Source organism: Cornus florida, unplaced genomic scaffold (assembly GCF_030987335.1).
Source record: "Cornus florida cultivar Cherokee Brave unplaced genomic scaffold, ASM3098733v1 CherokeeBrave_3.0.0_Hap2_Chr07, whole genome shotgun sequence".
Classification (NCBI taxonomy): domain Eukaryota; kingdom Viridiplantae; phylum Streptophyta; class Magnoliopsida; order Cornales; family Cornaceae; genus Cornus; species Cornus florida.
Window position 1 is genome coordinate 35,126,225 of NW_026775577.1, and position 12,842 is coordinate 35,139,066.

The 12,842-nt window shown below is 33.7% G+C and overlaps 1 protein-coding gene across 1 annotated transcript; it reads right to left on the reverse strand.

Annotated features, from left to right (window-relative positions):
* Positions 1–5,076: 5,076 nt before the first annotated feature.
* Positions 5,077–9,657, reverse strand: LOC132267022 (growth-regulating factor 1-like). Its single transcript, XM_059768051.1, has 4 exons — positions 9,119–9,657; positions 8,128–8,340; positions 7,215–7,569; positions 5,077–6,808 (listed from the first exon to the last, which is right to left on the reverse strand). The coding sequence occupies exons 1-4, from the start codon at positions 9,519–9,521 to the stop codon at positions 6,037–6,039; spliced, it is 1,743 nt and encodes a 580-aa protein (XP_059624034.1). The 5' UTR covers positions 9,522–9,657; the 3' UTR covers positions 5,077–6,036.
* Positions 9,658–12,842: the final 3,185 nt, after the last annotated feature.

A 12,842-nucleotide genomic window follows, 5' to 3' on the forward strand; every position in this document is an offset into this window, starting at 1 on the left:
ATAGGGCGAGTAGGGATCGTCCCAAGGGATTTAATGGTGTATCGAATTGTGAACTATGGTAATTAGGGTTAGTAGGTCAAGTGATCACACAATTGGTTGGTTGGTTGATTAAGCTAAATTGAATTTAACTAAATAAAATAATATGAGGTAAACAAGAGAGAGAGAGGTCTTGGGGTGTAGAGATCACCACCAAGCAATACTTTTCTATACTACTAACAAGTGATCAATTGAGGGTAATGGATGTGTTGCAATATGATAAGGGTGTGTGTGCATTAGGTTGATTCAATTGGCAAGGATGACAAATCAAGCAAGTATTGTCTAAACATCATGTGAAGAGCACAATATATCTAAGCAATAGAGCATATATTGTCTAGACAACATGGGGATAGCATAATAGATCAAAACAAGTCATTAATCATTCATTAAGCTCACAATCCACATGCAACACAATATTAGAGGAATATGTCATTTGGACTCACAAGCATGGAACATCAAACATCAAGAGTAGATTGTCCTCCCATCTAACATTATACTACCACTACACTAAATCTACACTACTAGAATTAAAATAAAGCTATCTAGACTAGGAGAGAGGCACAAACCATCAAGAATAGGCATAAACCATCAAATGAACCAAAATAGCATTCATTAAGCATATCATCTTGATAATCTCTAGATCTATAGCATCAATACACATAGACATGCATCAAAAACACTAAATCTAGAGATAAGCACATGAATATCCTACTTTAGCATACATAGACATATAGGTAGCATAGAATAGTCAATTGGAAGCATTAAACCATACAAACCATGAAATAATCAAGATTTATATATACATGAATATCAAGATGTATCATACAACACTAATCCCTCAATAATACACAAGATTAGAGTATAGAAAGCATGCTTGGGGCTAACTCTAGCCCCAAGAAGATGTCTAGCCACTCATGGTAGTGATGATCCAACCCTCAAGGGCTAACTCCATGGCTGCTCCTTGTAGATGAAGATCTCCTCCAATGGTTGCTCTAGCTTCCTCCCTTCTTCCTCTCCAAGAATAGCCTCCAAGATGATTTTCAATGTGTGACAAGAGACTCTAGACTCATCTCTAAAAAGTGTATCATATTCCTTATATAGGTAGGTCAAATACACCCTATGATGAGCTGTGGTCGTGCAAGGCATATTCTCCAATGATTGGGTGAAGGACGGAATAAATGAGCTGGACTTTAACTTTTTCTCGCTGGAGGAAGTTCGATCGATCGAACTGCATCTTGGATCGATCGAAGTGGTCTGACTCCTCCGAATAAGGACAAGGCTGAGATATTTCGAAGATATTTATGGGGAAAAGAACAAAAGTGGTTGGTAGGCGTACAGCTGTGGATAAGATCAATCATTTGAATAGGACAAAATAGGGTTCGATCGATCGAAGGTGATATTGGATCGATCGAACTTGGAATTTCAGCAAAGGCCAAGGTTGGATCTATCGAGAAGTACTGTGATCGATCATAGATGTTCGATCGATCGAACTCTAAGTTGGATCGATCGAACTTTTCAGCTGCACAACTTTGATTCCTTTTTGCTCCTTTCTTTCTCCACTTTGCTCCTTCCTTTGGTTTATCTCAGGATTGCTTCAATTAAGCTCTTATTTGGCTGAGTTAGCTCAATTTTGGGATTAGTGCCTGAAAATATAAATAACACGTAATAAGTCTAAAACGGCAAAGTAAGATAGATAAAGGTACTAGAATGCTTAAGCTTAACGGGTTTAAATGCGCATTTTTCAGTGCTCATCAAGTTTTTACGTTCGCCGGCTTTGCAGGATTGGTTTTCACCAAGTCTTGCCGATGTTTGGGTGACGCGATTGCCTGGACTTGCTACGTATCACAGGGCTCGCCAATGTACTTTCATCACTTGATTTAGCCTTCGTGCCACTTTTCGTGGTGACTTTGGCGTTGACCTTTGCAGTAACGATGTTCTTTTGGGATTTCTTGTCTGTCTGAGTCTTAGGGGGAACCATAGAATCTGACAGAGAAGAATGGTAGGAGAAAGAGATGAGAGGCAAAGGAGGTCCCACTGGGCGTGCCAGAAATTTATACACACAAATTTTGTCTATCTGCAAATAAAAACAAAATAGGGAGCAAAAATAATATTTTATTAAATTGAAAAAATTGGAGTACAATCCTCTGTAATATTCTTTACAAAGAATAAGGTCCTCTGATTCGAACTCCTTTTTGTTGGTTGGATCCAAGGGTTGCATGAGCTTGATCTTGAATCACCGTAGAATTTAGATGAAGAACGGCACGATTTGATGTGCTTGATGTTGATCACCGTAAAATTTGATGAAGAACGGCACAATTTAATGTGCTTGGTGTTCTTCGCTTTTGGGTTTGGATGTTGGGGATGAGTAGTGGTAGAGTCTCTATATTTCTCTCTGGGATTTCTGACTCTCTGGATTTCTGAGTCTCTCAATTTCTAGACCCTCTAGATTTCTGAGTCTCTGAATTTTTGGACCTCCTTCCACCTTTCTCCATGCCTCTATTTATAGGCTTCTTGGATTAATAGGATGATGGCATGTGTCCTCTCCTGATAAGGACAAAATTATAACTGGGCCGGGTCAGCTATATTATGATGATTATCTATAAAATAATTATTCCAAATATATTTTATTAGAAATAATTATCTTCTTATTTAATCATCTGGGCTGGGCTAATTAATAATTTAAGTAGACTAAGTTTGGGTCAATTAAATATTAAACCTATATTTGATGGGTCAATTTGTCAAAACCAAAGTTCATAAAATTTTTAGTGTCTACGCACTCTTAATCAAAGCTCTCTATATTAATGGAGAAATATAAATAAATGAGAAACTTTGATCGGAAATAATACAGATGTGTCAAAATTTAAGTCATATAAAGCGGGAGTGAATTCGAGAGCTTGAGCGTGAGAGTGGTAAAATTAAGTCATAAACAGTAAGAATTTGAGCGAATGCGCGCATGCGTAATGTAAGAGCGGCAAAATTAAATCATAAGCTGTGAGAATTCGAGTAAGAGCGCACGCGGAGCATAAAAGTGACACCAGTTAAGAAAAATTGTGTAACTTAGTTCAAAATACCTCGTAATATAAGAAAATAAAGGACTTGGAAGAATATGATTTTTTTTTTTTTTATGTTTGATATAACATTTTGGAAGAAAAAAGGAGAATGGAAGTTGAGACATTTACTTATAAATTATGTGTCATCTTCTTATTGGTTGGGATCACATGGTCCCGGACCATGTAATTCTTTCTTGTAAATTCCCCGTTTTGAATGCCAAATGGTAGAACAGCCTTCATTTACACAAGAATCTGAGAGTTCCCTACCCCTCCAATACTAACATTCTCTGTTCTTTGAAATACTTTTCGCTGCATTTGAATTGTAATCTTTCTTTAATATTCCCAAAAACACAGTTTCTTCGAAGTTTCAGTTCTTTATTATAGAAAAAGGCAATTCTGTATTGATATAACTCCATACTTGTTTGAGTTTGGCTTTGGCTTGAGTTATGTTTTAACCACAAATTGATTGATATTCTTTTTAACAAAGTGTAGGAAGATTACAGTCCAGATATAATCCTACTTCTGACTGAAATTTTGTCATAGAACACTAAATATAATACAGATTTTGGACCAATTATCGTCTAACTTTTTATCAAAGAACTACCTTCAACTATCTAGAGGGGGTAAAAAAGTTGATAATTAAACCAAAATTCCTTTTTATTTAAATATTAATTCTCACAAATTTCAAAAATTCATATCTCACAAACCGTACATTTAAAAATTATAAATAATATATGTACGGAAAGCTTATAAAATAAGGATTCCAGAAATATAAAATTTATACAACAAACCTTCATAAGCAGAGAAAAATAAGAAATCTAAAAATCTACTCCAACAATCTTATTTTATTTTTAATAAATAAAATATTCAAGATATTTGCAAGAAAATTTGCAGAATTATTCATTTATATATGGAGCCGAATATATAAAAAATTTAACCCCAACAGAGATCAATTTCATAAGATATCATATTTTACGTCAAAATATTTTTATTCTTTTATAGACTCGCCATTTAAAAAAATATAAAAATGAATACGGTCTCTATTGGGGCTAATTTTTTTATATGTTATGCTCCATATATGAAAGTGAATAATTTTGAAAATTTTCTTTCAAATAACCTAAGTATTTTATAAAAAATAAAATAAAATAAAATTATTACAGTAAATTTTTAGATTGTCTATTTCTCTCTTGTTATGAAGTTTTGTTAAACAAATCTTGTATTTCTGGAATCTTTGTTTTATAAGCTTTTCGTGCATATATTACTTGCAATATTTGGATGTACGGTTTGTGAGATATGAATTTTTGAAATTCAAAAAATTAAGATTTAAATAAAAATGTATTTTGGTCCAAATATCAACTCTTTTACACTATTTAAATAGTTGAGGGGGGTTATAAGTTTTCCGTGCATATATTACTTGCAATATTTGGATGTACGGTTTGTGATATATGAATTTTTAAAATTCGAAAAAATTAAAATTTAAATAAAAAGGCATTTTAGTCCAAATATCAACTCTTATACACCATTTAAATAGTTGAGGTGGGTTATTTGGTATAAAATTAGACAAGGAAGATTTATTAAAAAGGGTTACAAGTTGAAAGAAGTTTTCTGTACTTTGCCATATATATATATATATATATATATATATGTGTGTGTGTGTGTGTGTTTAGCACATGTATCTGTAAAGTTGATGGTCACTGATTAATATATATGTATGCATGTATATATATATATATATATATATATATGTTTAGCATATGTATGTGTATGATTGATTAAAGTTGATGGTCACTGATTAATCCTTGCTTCCCTGATTCCGATTTATTCACCAAACAATTGTCACCTCCTACCAAGTCAACTACACGTGCATGATAGTGACATATATGAATTAAGAGTTAGGTTCTACGACGGTGTTGGGACCAGGGTTTGAGGAAGAGATCACATCTTTAGCCACTGTTGGCCAAAGATGACACAAAATTTGTTTCCTAGAAGATTAAATTCCCAGAACTGTAAATTTCCTTTTTTCTTTTTTTTTTTTCCTACCGAAACAGGCATCTCCCCCACATAAATCAGGTAAAACTCAAACTATGCCCGTGAATGTGGCCTCTAAGAAATTATTTTCACGTAGAAGAAATCGATCCTGAGACCTAATCCTTCATGAGGTACCAGGACGAAGTGTTTTTCAACAAGGCCGACTCCTTGGGTTCGGAACTATAATTACCTTGATTAGTATAACTAAATCTAAGTCCGTGAAAAAGAAAATGAATTTGCAGGCAACCAAACAAACCTGTAGTCAAATCTATTAGTATTGTTCACCAGTGACGGATTCCATTTCCTGAGCAATTTGCTTGTACCTAGTGCTGGCTTTTCCTTGATAAACATGCACATTTCCAGGAGACACGGCAAAACTACTCTAATGAACATACTTAAAAAAAAAAAAAAATTTTAAATGACCCTAATGAATATTCATATAGGGACTTTACATTCAGAAAACCACAAAGATAACTAGTAAAGTTTCGCAACCTTTTCATACATCAATGGCCATATCAAAATTTCAAATGTGAGGTTCGAGGCCAAGAATGTGCATTACAGTTTCAAATATGCCAATAACAGTTGTTCCCGACAAAATTTCTGCATCAAAATTTGTTTGTAAAGCAATTTTCAATACAGTGAGTATCTGTGCAACTGTGATTAGATAATGTAAAACTCAACAAAAAGGGAGAATACATAATAGTAGGTTACATCTGTTCCAACGATATGGTATTAATTAGTCTAGCCTTACATAAAGAGTAAGAATCGCCAATGCAGGTTCTCTAAATGAGCCTAGTCCCTACTATTGTAATATCAGCAAACCATACTCGACAAACAAGAGAAAGGAATTGCTAAATTCGAGTGAGCTGTCCTAAACTCCAGCGGACTTTTTCCATCAACTTTATTCTCACTCGACTAGTGCTCATTGCAAGAATGGGATGGAGAAGGAACTTGCAAGGGTTGAACCGAGCACATCATCACAGAGGCCACCACCCTCATTGGCCTTCTTGTCAGCTGTAAGGCTACTAGCTGAACTGCTATTTGAAAGTGAAATGAAAGTCGTCTTCTGTAGGACACCTATCGGCGAAGATCCCAATTGAGGGCCGCTATCCCACACTCCAGTCATGAGGTTCAGAGTCGACGAACTCTTGCAGGCTTCCCCAGTGCTAGAGCTGTTGTTCAAGACCTCTCCTAATGGACCTCCCACTGAACTTCCCCAAGCTATTGGTATAAAATTTATTTCCTTTTCGGTTGGTTTGCCGAGATCATTACCCACCCCCAAGCCCATTTGGATTTGATCATACTCACAAGATAGCCTAAGTGGCGAGAGGGCTAGTTTCTCTTGTGAGGACGATGATGTTGTTGATGAGAAATTGGAGGTGATCATTGGAATTGACATTGAGAGCTGAGTCCAGTCCGACTTCAATTTTTCTGGCCAAGCAATGGTGGAGCAACTGTATTGATCCTTAGACTGGTCATCAACAATTTGGCGAAGTGGATGTTTGTCATTGAAATCCAAGAAAGAATTATGGCTTCCTTGAGAAGGATTGAGAAGAGAATCAGAGGAGACAAGTCCAAACTCTGATTGGGAGGATTTGTCCAGAGGGACACGTTTGGGAAGGGAGAAAGGGGAGTCATTAGACTTCAGGTTGATGGTTGGAGATATCACGGAGAGGTCTTGGGGATCTTGCGTTCTGTCACACACATTTTATTGTTTTAGAAAAAAAGGCATAAAAAGTAAAAAGACTTGAAAGAAAAGAGGATAAATAAAAAATAATAAATAAAAAAAAAAAAAAGCAATGCGAGGAAGTTAAAAGTTGCAAGCCTCAAATGAGAGATATGCAGAAGCTCTATACTGTCAACAAAAATGCCTTAATCCATAGAAATCCAACACGGGACTCATAATGAAGTCCTCCTAGAGAAGGAATCTCAAGTTTCAATTACTAAGACTAGTCACTTTCACCAAAAGTAAAGATGAATTAATGGGGTGTACTTTAAAGTAAAGAAAAAGGAATAAAGAGTAAGAAGTAAGCACACTGTTTCAAATAATGAGAAGCAAAGAGAAAAAGGAAGCTCAAATCCAAAAAGTTAATTCCTTACCGATTGACAAGAGGGTCTGTAGTATGATTGGCATCACCAGGCTGCAAGCTCTTGAACTGGTGCTGCGTGCCATTGAGGCTGTTGGATGCACCGCCACTGGACATTACCGATGCAGGCATAGAAGAAGCAATCGGTGCCACCTTTGGAATAGTGGATCCAGAGACGGCATGGCCAGTCTGGCCTTCCACATGCTTTCTTGAACGGTGACGGCCCCTGTTAATGTGTCTTTCACAGTATTTCTGATCTGGAACTGCATCTCTTGAGCACCGCCATTTCTTCCCATCAGTACGACGACACCTCCCCAACTCAGGATCAGTGCTGCCGGAGAAACCTATATGGAAAGAGCCCCATCCAACTACATACACCAGAAAGGAGGGAAACACACACACACACACAAACACAAAAAAACCAAACAATAAAGACAATTCAGCTAAATGGGGTGAAAAAGAAGATAACTGACAACAAACATAGTGTCTTGTACTTAAATCCGAGCACGTCTTGGTCTAGGATTAAACCTTTCTACCAAGAATATATTATTTAACTTTTAGATCGAAAACTAGGGAACTTAATGAGAGAAGAAGTAACTCCTTAAGAGATAAAATGAAATAAAATTAATAGGAAAATAAGATTGTATACTGTATACACATTGACTACTAAAATTTGAGTAACAGATTAGAGATTAGAAAAGGAAAACTAAATTTGTGCAGTAATGCAAACATTGGTACTAAAGTTGCATAACAAATCAGAGATACTAGTTGCCTGAATCGAATTCACAGAAGCTCATTTTCAAAAACAACTATGCAAATGCGAATCAAAAACAAAAGGAACACAAACAGTTAACTAGTTAAGCAGCTATGAAAAGAAAAATCAACTTATTTTTGGTGTTCGATTTCTGAAAAGAGAGCAAGCTTACATGAATTGGGGGCATAGGATCCGGACAACAAACCCGATAATCCATATGGGTTGAGACATGTCTTGAGGGCAAAGAGTAAATTGGATGGAACAGGCACATTTGCCATCATGTACTTGTAGATCAAGGCCTGGTGTTCCAACTCAATCCACTGAGATGGAGTAAATGGCCCTCTAATCCCAGGTATGGACTCATTGAAACCTCCAAAACCATATCCTGAAACAGGGGAAAAGAAGAAATCAAGTGAAATTTACAAACAGCACAAAAGAAAATAAAACAATGTGACCAATTAATGAGGTAATGTGAAACAGGGGAACCAAATTTCAGAAGTAACTCCAACAGCTAAAAAAATAGTAGTATCTGAATATTAAAGAGCAGAGTCAGAGCTCATATGCCATCAACATTTAAGGAAGTTACACACATCATAAAATAATAAAAAATAAAAATAATAATAATTTGACAGTGGAAAAGATGGAAAGGAATGAAAAGTTGAAACCAATCAGAAGTCTCTTACTTCTGCAAATCCTATTCCTCCTCCTTTGATGCCCCCCTTTTGTCCCTTTTTGTTCATATAAATCTGGTGTGACTAAAATTTACCCAAATCATAACAGAAAGACCATGTCTTTTTTAAAGAAATTTTATATAAAAATAAAATAAAATAAAAACCCAACAGCAACAATTTTTCATGGCAAGACTCAAAACTAAAATTTATACTAGATGCCCATGAAAAGACCCATCAGTCAGTACAAGGAAATAGTCTATGCAAAAATATTAATAATCCATCATCTGTTGCAAGTTAATGTCACCAAAATCTAAATCTTTCCACCATTACCCATCTGAAAAAATCACCATCCCAACAAAACCCACATACCAATTTGACCGAAAAAAACATCTTTACAACACAAAATCACAATCCCAACAAAACTCACATACCAATTTGACCAAAAAAAATTTATTTTTACAATAAATTCAAGAAAACCCTATTTCCTTATACCTGCATTTCTAGTGAAAACATAAGGGGTGTGTTGATAGAAAGGAATGGATGGGTTTTGAGTGGTCTTCCCAACTAATCCACCATTTTTACTGAGGAAGGTTACTTCTGATTTGGGTGAAGAGAAGCTGAGCATGTTGTTGTGTTGACCAACATCACCACCAGAGAGCAGAGAATTAGATCTCAGTAGAGAAGTTCCAAACATTGTTTTGGAGGCATCAAGGCCATCAGTTCTGGACATTTTGGAGCTCTTCCACTCTTCTTCACCAGATTCAGATCTCCCTTGTTTGAGAAACCCAGATCCATAGCTCTTTGACTTGGTGGCCTCAGGCTCAGAAACAGCCTGAGAAAATACTCCACTCTCTGGACAAGTCAAACCCTCCAAATTCACCACTCCAAAGTCCATCCAGCAATGCCCACAGATTTACAAAACCTCCATAAAGCATGAGTTCATAGGAAGTTACACCCTGTAGAGAGAGAGGGGAAGTGAGATAGGAGCAGCTTAAAGACAAGTGAGAACTGAGAAGGGAAATAAAATATTGAACATGATATACCATTTTTTAATTTTTTCCACCATTTATATACTCTATGAAATATTTAAAGTGTGATGAACTCAACTATGCAATTTTAGTCTAGGTCATAATAGAGTTTAGAATCCTCAATCAGGATCTCTCCTTTACAGTTTTTGTATTGTATTTTTCCTTAGACCACAATAATACAAGAATGTAATACTCTTGTATCACATTTATTTCTAAATGAAGCACCTCTATAATAATACTCAGAGATTATTATAAATAAATGGTGTTAATGATCCATATTTACTATTTCTTTCGTCCCATAATAGTAATCTATTTTTCTCTTTTTACATGTCCCAAATTAGTTGTTTTATTTGAAAAGTCAAAAGCATTTTTTCTTTATATTTTCATCATTATCTTTTATTTTTTAAAAAAATTTCAAACTTTGTAACTATATATATTTCAATCAAAAAAAGAAAATTTGTAAATTTTAAAAGGGGACAATACATTAATTACATGTCCCCTTAAAAACTCCAATTTTTAAATATGGACATCTATTGTGGGACGGAGGTAGTATATAATAGAATTAAAGTCTCATAATTTCGAAAAAAAAAAGTTGACCAAAATACTGATGTGAACATGAAAAAACACTGTTTACCTTGAATGAGGTACCACATTTAAGCACATATGTATTACTTTTTGTGCACGGAGAATCAGAGATATCACTTTGTTGTGTATCAGGTACCATTTTTATTCACATGGGTATCACTTTTTGTACATATAAGTACCACTTTTTGTGTATCAAGTACCACTTTTTTTGTGCAAAATAAAAAGTGGTATCTAATGACAAAAGGTGTTACGTGCATGCACAAAAAGTGATACTTATATACCTAAAAGTTGCATCCCATTGGGAATAAACAGTGCTTTTCCATGTATTCATTTTTTTGAAACTACGAGACTTTGACTCCACCAAATGATAAATATGGGTCATTAGCACCATTTATTTATAATATTTCCATATATTTACACAAAATATACATATATTATCAAAATGCAACAATGACTTCACTTCTAGAACCCACAACACTTGTATGTCCATTAAATTTGCATTCTCAATTTAATTTAATCGTGTATCAAATGTTGTTTTAATCGTGTATCAAATATTGCATCTTTGATTTAATTGTATCATTGATTATGAGAGACCTCTAACAATATAATTTAATGGATATATTAGAATTTGTTGACTTGAATTCAATTTATATTCATTGAATCATAAAACAAGCTTGAGAATTTAGGGAATTTTTATTTATTTATTATTATTTTAAACAAAGAATTAACTCAATGCTAGTTATTTTGAAATTATAAATTTTAAATATATACAACCACCTTCAAATTACACACCTCATATAAACTCAAGTGTTTTTGTACGAGCCAAATTCAAAACATCTAAATTTATAATTCGCCCCAGTAGACTCAGGAACATGCTGCTTTGTTTGCTAACAAAAAATGAAAAAAATAAAAATAAAATTTGTTTAAGAAGAATTCAAGTAAGTAATATCTCACTTAAGTATTGTCTTATCTATTTATAAATAGGGCGCTTGAGTATTACTTTACCAAAATCTTGTTACTTGAATGAAAATGACCGAACAACACTTTGTTAGGATTGACAGAATGGAATGGAAAATATCTTGAAGGAAGGGGACAAGTCTAATGTATTTCTTTTTAAAAGGTAAAGCAAAAAGGAATGATTTCAAAAGAGAATTAAGGATTCTCGATTCAATAATTCATTGAAAGGTGAAGTACATTTGGTGCATTATAAAATAAAATATCACAATGATTGTAAATAAATAAAATAATTCATTGAAAGGTGAAGTACAATTTAGAAGCGTAGTGCTATTGTAAATAAAATAAAATAAAATAAAATATCACAATGATTAGTTAAAAAATAATAACTCATCTTGCATTATAGTGAAGTACAAAAATATTGTATTTTATTATTTTGTATCACAGTAAAAAATTTAAGAAATTCAACAAAATCTCAATTTATGTCTCAATTGACTAAAAACATACATGTTTTACTTTCTGTAATATTTATTTATTTTATTATTTTTATTTATTTATTTTATTATTTATTTATTTATTTATTTTTGCTCTCCTTCATTACACGTTCCCTGTGTCATTACATTATATGGGGGAAGAAATGAAAACCATTCATAATATTACATTTGGTGCAAAGGTCCAAGAAAAAATAAAATAATAAAAAATAAGAACAAAATCCAAAATATCACAGATTTATTATTATTATTATTATTATTATTATTACTTATGTTGGCAAAAAACAGTCACACATCTTTCATCTACCATTTATCTCATCCCCTCGTTGAAAATGGGGGGCTAGATGCCCTCTGGTAACTTGACTTGTGAAATAGTTGTTTAAGTTATCATTTAGGATAGAAGTGTTTAAAAAATTCTTGAACTATTACCTTTTGCAAGTAATCCCTTCAAATTATAAACTGCATATATGAACTATTGATACGATGCAATTAAGGCAAAGTCATTTCAAAAGATTAAATAAAAATATAATAAAAATAATTTAATAAAAAATGAAAAATTTAATGAGAAAGGATAAAATAATCGTTGGAATGAGTTTGTTCTTAATTGCATCGTATCAATAGTTTATATATGCAATTTATAATTCAAAGGGATTACTTGAAAAAAAAGGTAATAGTTGAAGAATTTTTTTAACACTTTTATCCTAAATGATAACTTAAACAACTATTTCACAAGCCAAGTTACCAGAGGGCATTTAGCCCCCGTATGAAAATATTAATTATATCATTTATCTTAATTTTATTATTAGAATTAATTTATCATAAAAATAAAAAATAAAAATAAAAATAGATTTGTAAGTACCATTTTTAAAAATGATTAACTTATTATTAAGATTTTACTATTTGTAATAAAATTTATTATACTCACTGTAACGACCCACTCCACCACATAGTATAATATTGTCCGATTTGGGCCTGACCTCGTACGGTTTTACTCTTACACTTTACCCCAAAAATGCCTCATACCAATTAGAGTGACACACTTACATATAAGTCTCTCTCCCAGGCGATGTGGGACTGTGTACCTGTAACTCGCCAGTGTGGTAGCTTGTCAGTGTCTCGCATCCACTTACGGCACACCCGCCCACAAGGTCATCACAA